General features: G+C 43.4%; 1 protein-coding gene across 1 annotated transcript in view; it reads right to left on the bottom strand.

Annotated features, from left to right (window-relative positions):
• Positions 1-235: 235 nt before the first annotated feature.
• LOC132822394 (protein SSUH2 homolog) overlaps positions 236-17,418 on the bottom strand; it is a 64,268-nt gene continuing 47,085 nt past the window's right edge. The window contains exons 11-13 of the mRNA XM_060835743.1: positions 11,264-11,369; positions 7,073-7,180; positions 236-4,053 (exon numbers count right to left, since the gene is read on the bottom strand). Of these exons, the coding sequence (XP_060691726.1) occupies positions 3,910-4,053; positions 7,073-7,180; positions 11,264-11,369 (358 nt within the window). The 3' untranslated portion in view covers positions 236-3,909. The remainder of the gene's footprint in view (positions 4,054-7,072; positions 7,181-11,263; positions 11,370-17,418) is intronic.

The following is a 17,418-nucleotide window of genomic DNA, read 5'->3' as shown; positions in this document are numbered from 1 at the left end:
AAAAGTATTGTTCTGCATGCTAAGCAGACCAATCATACCTTAGACAAGTACATGAGAGGAATAGCACAGAATGCAGAATACAGTGTTACAGCTGAAGAGAAGGTGCAGAGAAAGATCAACTCTAATATATGAGAGGTCATAAGTCTGATAACATTGGGAAAGAAGCTATTCTTGCATTCAGAACACAGAATTATAATTAAAAGCTTCAGGTGTTAAGAAACAAACGGAGACAGCATTAATGTCCAAAAATGTTTTAATCAAGTGAAAATGATTCATTTCAACAAATATTCCAATAGATAAAATTAGACAATTACAAATCAGGATTCATTACAATTAAAATGGGACAGATATTTCGAACTATATTTAAAGTACAATGTTTCTCTGGTAGGTACCGCGCCATAGTGTACGGTTCAGCTATGAATATGTAAAGCTGTTTTTCCCCATTCACACTGCCTGTCCTCAATCTTTCAATATGTTAAAGGTGACGTAGGGTAATTACTTCTTCAAAAACTTGATATTTATACAATTTGCAGCACTGTTAGTAAGTGTTGTGGCGCAGTGGTAGTATCCCTAACTCTGAGCAAGAAGCTCCAAGTTTGAACCTCATTCCGGGACTTGTTAGGTTGTGGAAGAAGGTGAGTTTGTAGCGGGGCTAAACAGGTTTGTTATCAGGCTGTATGTCCTTCCAGTGCAGTTGGTAAAGAGAAGAATCAAAGACAGTATAAGAATTCGGAGCTTAATGTCAAAACAGATTGCGCTGAAGTGTACATGAACAAAGCAAGTGAGCTTAGGTCACCAATATGCATTAGGAAGTAAATCAAAACTCTAACTGTAGACAACAATGGAAAACCACTGCAGTACTTTACCCATATATTTGGACCATGGAAATAGTGGAAGTCTACAGCTCAATTCTCAGAAACAAGATCAAAAGACAGATTGGGTGTTATCATTAGGCTTCTTGAGATAGTAGTATCAAAAAATTATTTGGAAAAGCAAGTGTTAGTTAACATAGTTCTGAACTCATTCAGTCACAATGCCACCAACATCCAGTCCAGTACATCAGAGCTTGAATTCTTCTTAGAATCGAAAACAACAAATTATAACAAACAAACAAAAACTAGGAAACAGAAAGAACTGTGGATGTTGGAAATCAGAGACAGAAATTGCTGTAGAAACTTAGCAGATCTGGCAGCATTAGTGGAGAGAGAGCAGGGCTAATGTTTCAGGTCCAGTGACCCTTCGTCAGGACTGAGTGTGGTTTTCTTGGCGTCGAAAGCAACATGTCACATTTTCCAATTGAGTTTCGGAACATCACGATGAGCTTCTCACTTTGAGGTTGCTGAAAGGACAGGCATCCAGCTGATAGAGTGGACCAGGCTACTTCTCAAGGCTGCTCTCACTTGCTTCCTTAGAGCTCCTTTATTTAGAACCTAATTGGATGCTCACAGTCACCCCCAGCCTCACTTTCTAGCACTTTTCCTCCTCAGTCTGAGTGCTAACAAGTGCACAGCACCTCTGTGCTATAAGCAAGTCAAAACAGAGTCAAGGGGATGGATACACTGCACAACACTGTCTCACACTCCAACATACCAGCAACTTATGTGAGAGGACAAATGGCACATGCTTTATGTTAACAACCATGTCTCAAAATCAAGGGGGAATAGTTATCAGTCAAGGGGAATACCATTTAGTCAGGGGGTCCTGAAACAGTAAATCAAGGCAGCCTCTGGATATCATAAATCATAGAATCCTTATAGTGTGGAAGCAGGCCATTCAGCCCATTGATTCACACTGCCCCTCTGAAGAGCAACCCACCCAGACCCCATCCCTTTATTCTATAACCCTGCATTTCCAATGGCTCATAGCTAATCCATCCAGCCTGCACATCCCTGAACACTATGGACAATTTAGCATGGCCAATCTACTTAACATACACACCTTCGGACTGAGAGAGGAGACAGGAGCAAAGCTTTTCAGAGAGGCCTTCTTTGTACACTATCCAGCATTCCTCCAGATGGCTGAGACCACACCAATCTGGTGGCAACCCTGGACCAGACTGCCATGATCTGTTGTCATGGTGATCTCTGAATGTCCTGAGTCTCTGCCGAACCCTCGCGGTCTGTATGTTTGTCATCCTCTCTCTCTCTCTCTCTCTCTCTCTTGGTCAGTGAGTCTCTCCATCTTTCCCTCTTGATCTGTGCGTGTGTCTCCATCTTTGTTTCTCAGTCTGCATGTGCGGTTGTATCTCAGTCAACCTTTGTCCCAGCCTTGGTCCCTTGGTCTGTGCATCTAATTCTGTTTGTCTTTCTCTCAGTCTGTGTGTGTCTCTCCCTCTTTCTCAGTCTGCATGTTTTGTCTCAATTTCTGTTTCTTGGTGTGTGTGTGTGTGTCTTGGTCCTTATGTTCCTGTCCTCCTTTGCTCTTCCCCCCCCACTCCCCCAATACTGGGTCTAAGTGTGCCACTGTCTTTCTCTATATCGGGTCTGTACGTGTCTCTCTCTCTCTTGGCCTATGTGCATTTCTCTATTGGTCTGTGTGTGCATGTCCCTTTTTCTCTCAGTCTGTGTCTCTCTCTTTTCGTCTCTCTCTCTCTCTCTCCCTCTCTACACTGAGTTTTGTGTGTCGGTCTTTCGCCCTCAGTCTTGTTTCTTTAGAAGATCTTGTGAATTTAATTCTTGTAAAGCCATAAACATGTCACATGTGGACTACGCAAATTATAGTTTCAGTAACTAGAAAAAAACGCACAAAAGTAGACTCGGTAGTTATCCTGTTCCCTTCATAAACACAAATGTCCCTTTTGTGTTGCAGTTGCTCACAACGCCTCTCTGTCCCCACCACAGAAATAACAGCCCATTTGCTCTCATTGGCAGAGAATTACCTTTAGACTTATTTGTGATGTTCTCTGGACTATCTCCTTTCCCTCAGGATATCTGCACAAATGCAGAGCCTCTATGTTGATGAGATACCAGTCAGCAATGCAGATGCTCAATCTCATCTTGTTGCTTTCATCACAGCACAGGCCCACAGCGATATTATGTGCCACACCACCTTTATTCTGGGTGTAGACCTCCTGAGGATTAATTATATTTCCACAGTGACTTACAAAAGGTTATCTTATAATGCGAGGTGGTCTACACCAGAAAGGAGAACATGAGAAGGATACTTCAGCCAACCTACACGGTCTTGCCGTTATTTACAGAATGAAACTTTGCAAACATCCACCTCCTAACTCACCAGTGAATATTTTATATGCTCGAGTGAAACCCCAATTACTAATTTCTACTTGCATGCAACTGACATACAACTAACGCAAGGTTTCCATTGCAAAGTCTCAACAGACAGAGTTAGTGTTTAAGCAGAACAGAGATCACAGATTGGAAGCTTAAGTTTTATAAAATCAACCCGATTCTATAATGGGAGCGAGTAGTTACTGGAGAGATATCCCCATTCAGAAACAACGAGCATAGATGCTGCCAGTCCTTTTACCTGAGTGGGGCCAATACAGCCAGGCCTGACCAAACATCCCACAATACATCTGCACTCCCAAAGGTCACTGGGTCACTGCTGGAACTTTAGTAATTCTGCCACACTCCTTAACTGTAACTGCAGTACCCATTCCTATTACGGTAGACATCATCATCTGAACAGGAGCCATCCCAATCAAGGACTCATTGGATGGGGTAATCCACCAGTAAACCATGGAGAGACTCGGAGGACTGGTCCATTGTCTTATTTATTAGAGTGATGATCAACTACTGATTGGAGAAACTGGCATAGGTTTGGCAGAATAAACTCACCGACAACTTGCTGAATAAGAGCTGGGTTTTGAGCAGCTGGTAGTGAGCTGCTGCATCTTGGCTGTTGTGTGGACATTCTCTAGGGAGGAACAGCAGTTTCAAATTGGAATGGTTACAGAATGCTGCAGCAGCAGCACTTTGCAGGATAGTCTGGGGCATACACTTTATTTTCCGTACCGCATGTGAAGTAGTTGTATTCTATTCCTTTCCATTCGTAGAACACTTGAGTAATTGGAATGAACTCAATTGTCTGACGCTGCCAAGAAGAGAGAATTTAGTAATTTAGTGGCATTTTTCAGAGTTTCCTAACTTCAGTCTGCACACTGTAAATTTAGCTTCTGATCGAGCCTGCTTATAGAAGACTTGATCAGAAGCTAAATTTACAGTGTGCATTACTTCAGATACAATTGAGCGCATAGTGATTTCAATACTCACACAGTGAACCAGTATAGTTGCAAATCAATAACTTGCATTTACGCCGTGCCTTTAGCAGAGTAAAAAGTCTGAAGAACTTTACCAGGACATTATCACACAAAATTTGATAGATATAAAGGAGATCATAACCTGGGTTAACAGTTCATATCTCAGGAGGATTTTTGTACAAGATGGGGAGGTTTAGGAAGGGCTTTCCAGAGCTTAGGGATTGGACAGCTGGAAATGTGGCAACCAATAGCGGAGGTTTCAAAAATCAGGGGTGATGATGAGGCCAGGATTCAAGGAGTGCAGGTACCTCAAGGACAGGGTAGGAATGGATGAGACTACAGAGACAGGGAGGAATGAAGTCATAAAGGGATTTGAAACAATGCTGAGAATTTTAAGGACAAGGCATTCCTTCATTTTTCATGTAAGTTAGTGAACACAAGGGTGGCAATAGCTGGCCGAATTCTGCAGAGCAGGTTGTGGAGGGTAGAATAGGGCGTGAGTTGAGCCAGGACTCAATAATCAAGTCTCGAGATATCAAAGGAGAGATGAGAGTTTCAAGGTTGGATACAGGCCAAATTTACAGAGGTGGAAGTAGATGGGATTGAGCAATGGTGTAGATACGTGATTCACTGCTGATCCTGGAATCAAGCATAGCCCCAAGGCATCCAACAATCTGGTTCAGCTCAGCAAGTTACTCAGCACTGGGATGAAGTCAATGTTTCGGGAACAATGTTTGAGATCAGGACTGACGGCAATGGTCTTCCCAATATTTGGCTGTAGGAGATTTTTGTTGCTGGATGGATGCTGGACATATAGCCTGACAGGTTGGAGATGTGGGAGGGGTACAGAAAGGTAGGGTTGGGTATCACTGACATACATGTGGAAGTTAATGCTGTGTTTTCAGGTGATGCCCCTGAGGGGCAGCCTGTAGATGAGAAACAAGAGGGGGCTAAGGACAGATCCCTGGGCTGGATAAAGAGGAATGGGAAGGGAGGCTACAAATTAATGTATGCAAACAGCATTTAAAATTAAAGAGCATAGGATAGGGGGTAGTGCAGTAAGATGAATAGAGAACTGGTTGGCAGGCAGGAAACAAACAGCTGAATAGCTTACTCCTGCTTCTACAGTTCTAAGTGGGGGAAATTATTTATCTTCCTGTGGTGCTGCAAATGGGAAACAGAGGTGAGTGTAGGCTGTGGGGGTGGTGGGGAGGGGGGGGGAGAGGTGTGGGGAGGGGATGTGAGAAGGCTGTGGATATATTGAACCACTGTGCATCCATTCCATTTTAGAAGTCAGTGTTTTTTTTAAGCCTAACACTTTTACATCATGAAATGGCAACACTGAGGGCAATATGGGAAGCAGCATTAGAGCTGACAGCAGCCTGTATATTTTCCTGACTTGAGGTGGAGGAGCTGGGGAATGTGAAACAGAGATCGTTGTGTCATATAGCATGGAAACTGGCTCTTTCGATACAAGTCCACGTTCCCAAACTAAACTAGTCCCACCTGCCTATGTTTGACCCGCATCTTTCCAAACCTTTCCTATTATGTACCTATCCAAATGTCTTTTAAATGTTGTAACTGTACCAACATCCACCACGTCCTCTGGAAGGTCATTCCAGAAGGATAGCAGGAAGGATGAGTCAAGAAAGCCTCCTGTTTTTGGTACATTTTACGTCTACCTTCTCCATGTAGAACCATATTCCATGTAAAAAAATGTTACCCTTCATGATGTTTGTAAATCTTTCTCCTCTCACCTTAAAAATATACACCCTAGTTTTGAACTCCCCCACCTTACGGAAAAGATATTTGCTATTCACCTTATCTCTGTCCCCTCATTATGTTATAAACTTCTAAGTTCACCCCTCAACTTCCGTTCCAGTGTAGAAAGTCCCAGCCTATCCAGTTTCTGCTTATAACTCAAACCCTCCATTCCCGGCAACATTTTGATAAATCTTTCCGAACCCTCTCCAGTTTAATAATATCCTTCCTATAAGGGATCAGAGGAGGTCACACCGACATCCTGCATAACCTCAACATGTCATCCTATACAACCTCAATATGTCATCAAATCCTCTACTGAATGGTCTGACCAATGAAGGCAAGCATGCTAAACATCTTCTTAACTATCCTGCGAAGCAAATTTGAAAGAATTATGTACGTGAACTCCTAGGTCTCTCTATTCGACAACACTTCCCAGTGCCACACCATTAACTGTACAAGTCCTGCCACAGTGTAATATCTCGTGTTTGTCCGAATTAAACTCCATCTGTCACTCCTCAGACCATTGACCCAACTGGTTAAAATTTCTTTGGTAAGTGCCACCATTAGCCAATGGGTGGAATTATATGGATACTTTCTGTTAGCAATGAGAGTACTGGAGCTCTTACATGGAGAAGGCAGGTGTGAAATGTACTAAAAACAGAAGGCTTCCTTGACAGGAAGTGCACACTCGTCCTTCCTGCTCGCTTTATCCAGGTAAAGGCAAGCTGTTTGCCTTTAAAACTGCCCTTCAAGACTATTTCCCACCTTCTCCCTGTGCCTAGCACAACTGACTGGAGTGCCAAACCTAATTCTGGGTCAATCAGGGCTTTTCCCTTTAACAATACTGTCAGCTCATTGACATGGACTTGGTACCCAGAGTTGTTAGGAACCAAAGTTGAAAAGGCTGACCCAAGGACTGTTGTCCCAAGTGGTGAAATGCAGTGATTTCAGCTGTTACACGTGAAACAAATGCAACAACAGATCGAAAATGATCACACGCAAAACATCTGAATCAAATCACGCTCCCATTTGGAAACAGAGATTCATAATGAATTACTGTAGGTTCTGGCCATATTTTCATAAACTCACCTGTTGGATTATGTGGGAGGTTCTCATCAGCTCGTTCTGATGTTTTTGGATGGCTAGCTGAGAGGCTTGATTAATCTGATTCTCTGGAAATCCCACTATCGGATAGACCTAAGGGGACAAACCAGAAAGGGTAGGAACACAAAGACTATTACAAATTCAGAATGTCAAACCATTTGGAGTTCAAAATCCAAATGCACAAATCACTACCTGCATTATTCAATCAAATTTATTGTGGATCTGTTAAATTTACAAACATTATCATTATCAAACTGAATGAGACAAGAGAGTTGTGAAATGTCAAGAGTCCAGCAAATGTTTACTTTATATTTTTGTTCTTCTCCAGTATTTGATCAAAGAAGGGGAAAGACCAAAAGCAAGAAATAACTTGTCCTTATCTAAACACTTGTCATTTCCTCAGGATATCTCAAAGATCCTCCCAACCAAAGAAGTCATCACTTTGATATATAGTGAAGGAAATGCAGCAGACACGCACACAATTCCCGCAACAGCAATGAGAAAAAAAGACCAGATAATCTGTTTGAGCAACACTGATTGAGAGCTAAATGCTCGGACACTAGATGAGATACCCTTCTCTTTAGTGGACAGTGGCACTGAATCTTTCACAATCACTTGACAGGACAGATAGAGTCAGAAAATATGGCACTGGAAAAGCACAGCAGAGCCCATAGTGTTAGGTGAAAGGGTAAATGTAGGAGTATGGGTCTGGGTGGTATACGCTTCGGCGGGTCGGTGTGGACTTGTTGGGCCGAAGGGCCTGTTTCCACACTGTAAGTAATCTAATCTAATCTAATCAGGCAGCATCCAAGGAGCAGAAGAATTGACGATTTGGGCGTAAGCCCTTTATAAGGTATAGAGTTACGGGTTAATGTCTCAGCTGAAAGATGGGCTCCACACTCTCAGCAGATTAATACAGTGTTAACCTGGATGAAGTGCTTATGTTTCTGTACAGTTCAGCCAGGATTGAAATAAAAACCTTTAGTGACAAATCCCAATCAGAAAGGATACAGTAATGTACTGAGGAAAAGTTTAAAACACTTCAAAAATCAAGATAATTACAAGATAATTCAGGGCTAGGAAATTGTTTCCGTTAGGCAAGGAGACTAGGACCCGTGGACACAGCCTTAGAATTAGAGGGGGTAAATTCAGAACAGAAATGCAGAGACATTTCTTCAGCCAGAGTGGTGGGCCTGTGGAATTCAATGCCGCGGAGTGCAGTGGAGGCTGGGACGCTAAATGTCTTCAAGACAGAGATTAATAAATTCTTGATGTCACAAGGAATTAAGGACTATGGGAGAATGTGGGTGAGTGGAGTTGAAATGCCCATCAGCCATGATTGAATGACGGAGTGGACTCGATGGGCCGAATGGCCTTACTTTCACTCCTATGTCTTATGGTCTAATCAATAAACAAAATACATATGACATCTTCCCACATCTTCAGCATTGGGTTGAAGGGTTATGGAGAGCAGGCAGGAAAGTGGATTTGAGGCCGAGATGAGATCAGCCATGATCATATTAAATGTTGGGTCAGGCTTGAGGCCTGTCTTGCCTACTCCTGCCCCATAACTCTTATTTTCTTAAAGAAACATAATGGCAGGTAGTGGAATTTGAATTAAATGGAGCTCTGGAATGAAAAGCTAGCATAATGGCGACCACTTAGGCAATGTCAATTATCATAGAAACTCATGAGATTCACTAACGTCCTTTCAGGCAAGAAATCTGTCATTTTTTACCTGGTCTGGTTTGATTGTGACTCTAGATTCACAGCCACGTGGTTGATTCATTATTGCCCTTTGGGCTAAAATACTGAACTAATAAGTGACATCTACATCCAATGATTGAATAGTTAAAAAAATTTACAACAAACAATAATATTTCTTGAGCAAATGATGAATGGCAATCACCACAAATCTCTGAAAGTCCCTTTAACCTTTAAAAACTTCAAAGATCAATAAACAAAATACATATAACATCTTCCCACATCCCATGAAATAAGCAGAGACCAGGCTGTATAGAGACGTGGGATAAGAGGTGAAATCTTCTTTTCCCAAAGAAAGCAAGAAAAATATTCATTGTTCCTGAAATATTAATAATTTAAGCAGGAAATGTATCTTCCAATCCCCAAAGGTACAAACAGGACCACTTATACGTCAAAAAGAGCATAAGCAGCAAGTGATAGAGCGAAGCAATTCCACAACCAATGTCAAATGGTGGCGGACAACTAACCAACTCACTGGGGTAGGAAGCGCCACAAATATCCCCATTTTCAATGATGGGGGAGCCCAGCACATGAGCGCAAAGGATAGGGCTGAAACATTTGCAGCAATCTTCAGCCGGATGTGCCAAGTGAATAATCCATCTTGGTCTCCTCCAGTGGTCTTCAGCAACAGCAGGCTTCAACAAATTAGATTCACTCCATGTGATATTACAAAATGTTTGATCTGGATGCAAAACAGTCGATTGCAGCATTGATGTCAAGAGCTGTCACTCTCACCTGACCTCTGGGATTCAGCTCTTTTGTGCATGTTTGAACCAAGGCTGTAATGAGGTCAGGAGTTGAGTGACCCTGGCAGAACTCAAACTGGTGGGGGTCACTGAGCAGGTTATTGCTGAGAATGTACTGCTTGATAGTACTGTTGATGATACCTTCCATCACTTTATGGATGATCGAGAGTACGCTGATGGGGCAGTAATTGGCTAGGTTGGATTTATCCTTTTTTTGCAAATGTACAAAACCTACCTGGGAAATTTTCCTCATTGTCAAGGAGATGCCTGTGTTGTAACTATAGGAAGAGCTTGGCTAGGGGAGTGTGAAGTTCTGGAACAAGCCTTCAGTACTATTATTGGAATGTTGTCAGGGCCCTTAGCCTTTACAGTATCCAATGTCTCCAATCATTTCTTGGGGAAAAGGGGGATAACTCTCCACTGGTTGGAGTCATACCAGACATCAAGATAGATTATAGTGGTTGTTGGAGGGTAGTCATCTCAGCTCCAGGACGTCTCTGTAAGAGTTTCTCAGAGCATGTCCTAGGCCCAACCAGCTTCAACTGCTTCATCAATTACCTTTCCTCCATCCGCCAATGGGCGGCACAGTGGTTGAAGTGGTTAGCACTATTGTCTTACAGCGCCAGGGACCCGGGTTCGATTCCAGCCTTGTGTGTGGAGTTAGTACATTCTCCTAATGTCTGCGTGGATTTCCTCTGGGTGCTCTGGTTTCCTCCCACAATCCAAAAGATGTGCAGGTCAGGTGAATTGGCTGTGCTAAATTGCCCAAAGTGTTAGATGCATTAGTGAAGGGTATTTATAGGGTAGGGGAATGGGTCTGGGTGGGTTTCTCTGTGGATGGTCGATGTGAACTTGTTGGGCTAAAGGGCCTGTTTCCATACTGTAGGGAATCTGATCTAATTTAATCATAACATCAGAAGGGGGGATGTTTGTTGATGAATGCACAATGTTCAGCACTATTCACAACTCCTCAGATAGTGAGAAGGAGTTCAAATGTAAAACAAGATTTGGAAAATAACCAGACTTGGGCTCAAAAGTGGCAAGTAGCATTCTTGCCACATGAATGCCAGGCAATGATCATTTGCAACAAGAGAGAATCTATCTATCTATTCCATCTCAATGTTGAATGTATTTTCCATCACTGAATCCATCAGTATTAACATAACCATTGGTCCAATCTGAGGGGTGTCTCTAACCCTCAAGCACAGTGACTGAGCGTATAACCTGCTCTCAACATCGAAGCTCCTTTGTGAAGATTGTAGTCATTCAGGACAGTGAATCCACACCAGCATCAAGTTCCCCTAGGTCAGGTTTAACACAGCCTCACAAAAAGGAAAAAAAGTGATGGAATTACTATCTTTGAATATTTTTAAGGCGGAGAAGGATAGGTTCTTGGTAAGCACAGAGGTGAAAGGTCAGGGGAATGTGAAGTTATTATCAGATCAGCCATGATCTTATTAAATAGTAGAACAGTCTCGAGGAGCCAAATAGCCTTCTCCTGCTCTTGTGTATATATGTTCAGTTTGTACTCTAGGAGTGACCTTTACTCATCTCCCACACAAGCCAGCCCTTTGATCTCTCTGCAGCTGAGTTGATAAACTCACTCAGCAACTGCAGGTCTAACCTTTCATAATGCTGAGCTTGTAGAGAAAATGCCTTTTCTTACCCTGTATTGTTGATCAGTGAAGATGTTCTGGCCTGCCATTTTGTTATAAAGGTCCAAAGGAAGTCCACTTTGTTGATCAGCAATTTTTTCGTAGATGTTATTTTTCCTAATTGAAGAAAAGGTATAACTTAGTTTCTTTCAGTGCAGTGTAGCTAAAGGTTAGGCTTAGCCATGCCCTTTGAAAGGAAACGGTTGGCATGTAACAAAACCTCCCTCTTTCAGTGAAGTTGTATTGTAATAGTAAGCCTGGATACAAATATTGATCTGTTGTCCTGCGTTCTATCCACAACAAATACGGGCAGGAGCTGCTATGTCTTGATATTTTGTATCACCTCTTTGTTGAAGGACTGCAATGGCTTTATGTGTGGATACAAAAGTTTGGTTTTATTTAAACGCAGTATATACATACACACAGTTTATTGCTATTTAGTTCATTTTTTTAAATAACTGTGGAGTCAAATTATGATTGGGATGTCGTTAAAGTACAACTGCACTGAGGCCTGAAGCCTATGTAACACTGTACACGCACTTGAATGTAAGGATTAGCTCAAGGCATTTTCAAAAGTTCAATCGTCCACTTGCATTACTCACCATTACAGAGTCATGGCTTAATGGATTACATGGGCAAAAGTGAGCACTACAGATGCTGGAGATTACAGTCAAGATTAGAGTGATGCTGGAAAAGCACAGCAGGTCAGGCAGCATCCAAAGAGCAGGAAAATCGATGTTTCGGTCAAAAACCCTCATGAAGGGCTTTTGCCCGAAACGTCGATTTTGCTGCTCCTCGGATGCTGCCTGACCTGCTGTGCTTTTCCAGCACCACTCTAATCTTAAAGGATTACACGGCTTGGGGAGCTGAATATTTATAAGTACATAACCTTTAGGAAGGACGGGAAGCTGGAAAAAATGAGGAGGGGTTGCTCTGTCAGTTAAAGATAGCAGTCACACAATAGACAGGGACAACTTAAATTTAGCAAACCAAATTGTGAAAGCAATTGAAGCACAAAGGCCTGATGTCACTTGTGGGAGTGCTGTGCAGACCACGAGCAGTTAGCAACATAGTTGGCTGGAGCATAAAGGAGTAAACAATTTATCAGAAAGGCAAGGTGATGACCATAATTTTTAATCGACATATTGACTAGAAAGGTCAGACAGGCAGATATGAGGAATATTAAGAGATCATAGGTGTTTTCAGGATAATTTCTTAGATGTGCAGGTTCTGGAGTCAGAACACCAGAGTGCAGGCAAAGTAGACCTGGTAATGGAAGCAAATTACCTTCAATGTTAGCAATCTGAAAACAGACCAGAAAAGGCTGAAGGAACCAGATTAATTATTATACTTAGAATGGAAAGTAAGGATATGGCAGATGAATTGATTAGGTATTTTGCATCAATCTTCATGATGGAGAATACAAACAATGGAGAAACATTGAAAATAGGAGCTGGAGAGGGTTCAGAAAAAGAGATTTACCAGGATGTTCCCGGGTATGGACGGTTTGAGTTATAAAGAAACGCTGGAGGTTGAGAGGCGATCTAATGGAAGCTTATAAAATAATGAGGGGTATAGATAGAGTTAGTGGTAGTTGTCTTTTCCCTAGGATGAGGAACTCCAAGATGAATGGGAACATTTTCAAGGTGAGAGATTTAAAAAAGACATGAGGGGTAAATTTGACCCTTTGAGAACTGGAACCTTTGAAGAGTAATATCAGACTCAAAATATTAACTGTTTCTCTCTCCACAATGCTGCCAGACCTGCTCAGTTTCTCCAGCGTTTTCTGTTTTTATGTTAATCCTATGATTACAAAATACCACATCTAATGAACAATCTCATAGTGAAGGTGGCCTTGGGTAGCAGCGATCATAATATGATTGAATTTTATATTAACTCTGGGGAGAGCGAGATAGGTCTGAGACTTTTCTAAAAGGTGAAATAAGGGCAATTATGAGGATATAGAAGCAAAGCTGCCTGAAGTGAATTGGCAAATTAGCTGAAAGGTCAATAGGGATACACTAGTGGACATTTAAAGGGGTTATTTCAGAATACACAGGTTAGTGTACAATCAATGAGTAAGGACCATCTCAAGGAACACATCTACCATTTGTGGTTAATTAGAAAGGTTAAGGATAGTATTAACAGTAAAGAAAAGGCAAATAGGTGTGTAATGACAGGTGGAAAGTCAGAAGATCAGACAGAGTTAGGGTCATACAGTACGGAAGCACGACCCTTTATTCCAACCAGTCCATAATCCCAAACCAAACTAGTCCCAACTACCTACTCCTGGCCCATATCCCTCCAAACCTTTCCTATTCATGTATCTATCCAAATATATTTTAAATGTTGTAATTGTACCCACATCCACCACATTCTCAAAGTTTATTCTACATTCAATTGATCCTCTTTGTAAAAAATCTGCCCCACATGTCTTTTTTTTCAAAAATCTCTCTCCTCTCACCTTAAAAATATGCCAGGCAAAAGTGATTACTGCATTGCTGGAGATTAGAGTCAAAGTTGGACTGGTGCTGGAAAAGCACAGGTCAGACAGCATCTGAGGAGCAGGAGAATCGACGTTTCGGGCAAAAGCCATTCATCAGGACGAGGCTGGGGGCCTCAGGGGTGGAGAGAAAAGTGGAAGGTGGGTGGGGCTGGGGAGAAGGTAGCTTAGAATACAATAGGTGGATGGAGGTGGGCGTAATAGTGATAGGTCAGAGAGGAGGGTGGAGCTGATAAGTGGGAAGGAAGATTGACAGGTGGGACAGGTCATGAGGACGGTGCTGAGCTGCAAGGTGGGAACTGGGGTAAGGTGGGGGGAGGGAAAAATTAGGAAATTGGTGAAGTCCACATTGATGCCTTGGGGTTAGAGGGTCCCAAGGCGGAAGATGAGGTATTGTTCCTCCAGGTATCGGGTGATAAGGGAGTGGCAGGGGAGGAGGCCCAGGACCTGCATATCCTCGGCAGAGTGGGAGGGGGAAGTTGAAATATTCAGCCACAAGGTGGTGGGGTTGATTGGTACGGGTGTCCCGGCAATGTTCTCTGAAGTGCTGTGCAAGTAGACTGCCTGTCTCCCCAGTGTAGAGGAGACTGCATCAGGAGCAATGGATACAATATATGACATGCATGGAAGGGCAGGTAAAACTCTGATGGGTGTGGAAGGCTCCTTTGGGGCCATGGACAGAGGTGAGGGAGGAGGTGTGGGCGCAGGTTTTGCAATTCCTGCGGTGGCAGGGGAAGGTGCCAGGAGGGGAGGGTGGGTTGTGAGGGGGCGTGGACCTGACCAGGTAGTCGTTGAGGGAATGGTCTTTACGGTGGCACAGTGGTTAGCACTGCTGCCTCACAGCGCCTGTAGACCCGGGTTCAGTTCCCGACTCAGGCGACTGACTGTGTGGAGTTTGCACGTTCTCCCCGTGTCTGCGTGGGTTTCCTCCGGGTGCTCCGGTTTCCTCCCACAGTCACAAAGATGTGCGGGTCAGGTGAATTGGCCAAGCTAAATTGCCCGTAGTGTTAGGTAGGGGTATGGGTGGGTTGCGCTTCGGCGGGTCGGTGTGGACTTGTTGGGCCGAAGGGCCTGTTTCCACACTGTAAGTCTAGTCTAGTCTAGTCTAGTCAAAAGCGAATAGGGGTGGGGAGGGAAATATATCCCTGGTGGTGGGGTCCATTTGTGGGTGGGAGAAATGGCGGAGGATGATGCGATGTATAAGGAGGTTGGTGGGGTGGAAGAGTTCTGTCCTTGTTGCGGTTGGAGGGGTGGGGTTCGAGGATGGAGGTGCAATGAGATGCAATGGAGGGTATTCTCAACTACGTGGGAGGGGAAATTGCGGTCTTTAAAGAAGGAGGCCATCTGATGTGTTCTGCGGTAGAACTGGTCCTCATGGGAGCAGATGTGGTTGAGGAATTGGGAGTAAGGGATAGCATTTTTGCAGGAGGTAGGGTGGGAGGAGGTGTAATCCAGATAACAGTGGGAGTCGATGGATTTGTAGAACCACCATCTACAAACAGACCCCAATACCAGAGGTATATTTCCCTCCCAACCCCAATCCGCTTTCCGTAAAGGCTGTTCCCTCCGCAACTACCTGGTCAGGTCCACGCCCCCTAACAGCCCATCCTCCCCTCCTGACACCTTCCTCTGCCACCACAGGAATTCCAAAACCTGTGCCCACACCTCCCCCCACCCCACCCCCCCATCTCCATCCAAGGCCCCAAAGGAGCTTTCCACATCCATCAAAGTTTCACCTGCACTTCCACACATCATTTATTGCGTCTATTGCTCCCGATGTGGTCTATTTTACATTTGGGAGACTGGATGTCTACTCGCAGAGCGCTTCAGAGAACATCTCTGGCACCAATCAATCCCATTGCCGTGGCTGAATATTTCAACTCCTCCTCCCACTCTGCCAAGGACATGCAGATCCTGGGCCTCCTCCACCGCCGCTCCCTCACCATCTGACGCCTGAGGAAGAACGCCTCATCTTCCGCCTCGGAACACTTCAACCTGAGGGCATCAATGTGGACTTCACCAGTTTCCTCATTTCTCCTCCCACCCAGCTTACCCCAGTTCCAACCTTCCAGCTCAGCACCATCCTCATGACCTGTTCCACCTATTCATCTTCCTTCCCACCCTCTTCTCTGACCTATCACCCTCACCCCCACCTCCATTTACCTATTTCACTCTCAGTTACTTTCCCTCCAGCCCCACCCCATTCCCATTTATCTCTCCACCCCAAGGCTCTGATGAAGGGCTTTTGTCCGAAATGTTGATTTTCCTGCTCCTCAGATGCTGCCTGACCTGCTGTGCTTTTCCAGTACCATTCTGATCTTAAAAATGTGCCCCCCAGTCTTGAAATTCCCCTCCTAGGGGAAAGACAACTACCAATAAATCTATCTATCTATTAATTTCATTCACAAACTTCTATCAGATCGCCTCTCAGTCTCCTAGTGAAAGAAGTCCTAGCCTATCCAGCCTTTCTTTATAACTCATACCCAGCAACATCCCAGTAAATCTCTCCCGAACCCTCTCCAGCTGAGTATCCTTCCTATAACTGGGTGACCACAACTGGACGCAGTATTCCAGAAGAGGATTTACCAATGTCCTCTATCACCTCAACATGACTTCCAAACTGCTATTCTCAAAGGCTTGGGCAATGAAGGCACGCTTGCCAAGCACCTTTTTAACCACACTGTCTATATGTGACACAAACTTCAAAGAATTGTGTACCTGCCCCTCTGTTCTACAACACTACCCAAGGCCCCACCATTAATTGTATAAGCCCTGCCCTTGTTTGTTTTACCAAAATGCAATACCTCACATTTATCCAGGTTGAACACCATCGACCATTTTTCAGCCCATTGACCCATTCGATCAAGATCCCTGTATAATCTTAGAAAATCTTCTCCATGGTCTACTATGCCACTGTCCGTAAACTTACTGACCATGTTTTTTATATTCTCATCCAAATAATTTATCTAAATGACAAACAAAATCAGTAAAGAATTATGAAGCAATGAAGACAGAAAAGTTAGGGTATGAGTGAAAGCTAGTCAGAAATATAAAAGTGAATAGTAAGAGTTTCCATATTAAAAAAAGTTTAAAATGTGAAAGTGTTGGTATTTTAAAACTGAGTCCATAGATAATAATGGAAGGTAAGGAAATGGCAGATGAATTGATGAGGTATTTTGTACCAATCTTCATAACTGAGATTCCACATACTAAATACAAAGAATATAGAGTCATAGAAAATAGAATCAGGAATAGGCCATTTGACCTTGTGAGACTACTTCACCATTCGACATGATCATGACTGATCGTCCAAGCCATTTCCACTTTCTCCCCATACCCTTTTACCCCTTTAGCCCCAAATGCTTTACCTAGCTCCCTTTTTTGTAAATATTCAATGCTCTGGCTTCAACCCGATTCTGTGGCAGAGAATTCCACAGGCTCACCACTCTCTGGGTGAAGAAATTTCTCTTCAACTCAGTCCTAAATGGTCAATTCCATACTTACAGACTGTGCCCCCTGGCTCTGGACTCTCCATCATGGTGAACATCCTACCTTCCTTTACCCTGTCCAGTTCTGTTAGAAATTTACAGATTTCTGAGATGTATCCCTCCCTCCTCTAAACTCCAGTGAACATAATCCTAACTGATCCAGGTTCTCTTGATA

Source organism: Hemiscyllium ocellatum, chromosome 14, assembly GCF_020745735.1.
Source record: "Hemiscyllium ocellatum isolate sHemOce1 chromosome 14, sHemOce1.pat.X.cur, whole genome shotgun sequence".
Lineage (NCBI taxonomy): Eukaryota > Metazoa > Chordata > Chondrichthyes > Orectolobiformes > Hemiscylliidae > Hemiscyllium > Hemiscyllium ocellatum.
The sequence above is the reverse complement of the archived record's forward strand: the minus strand, read 5'-3'. Positions and strand labels throughout refer to the sequence as shown.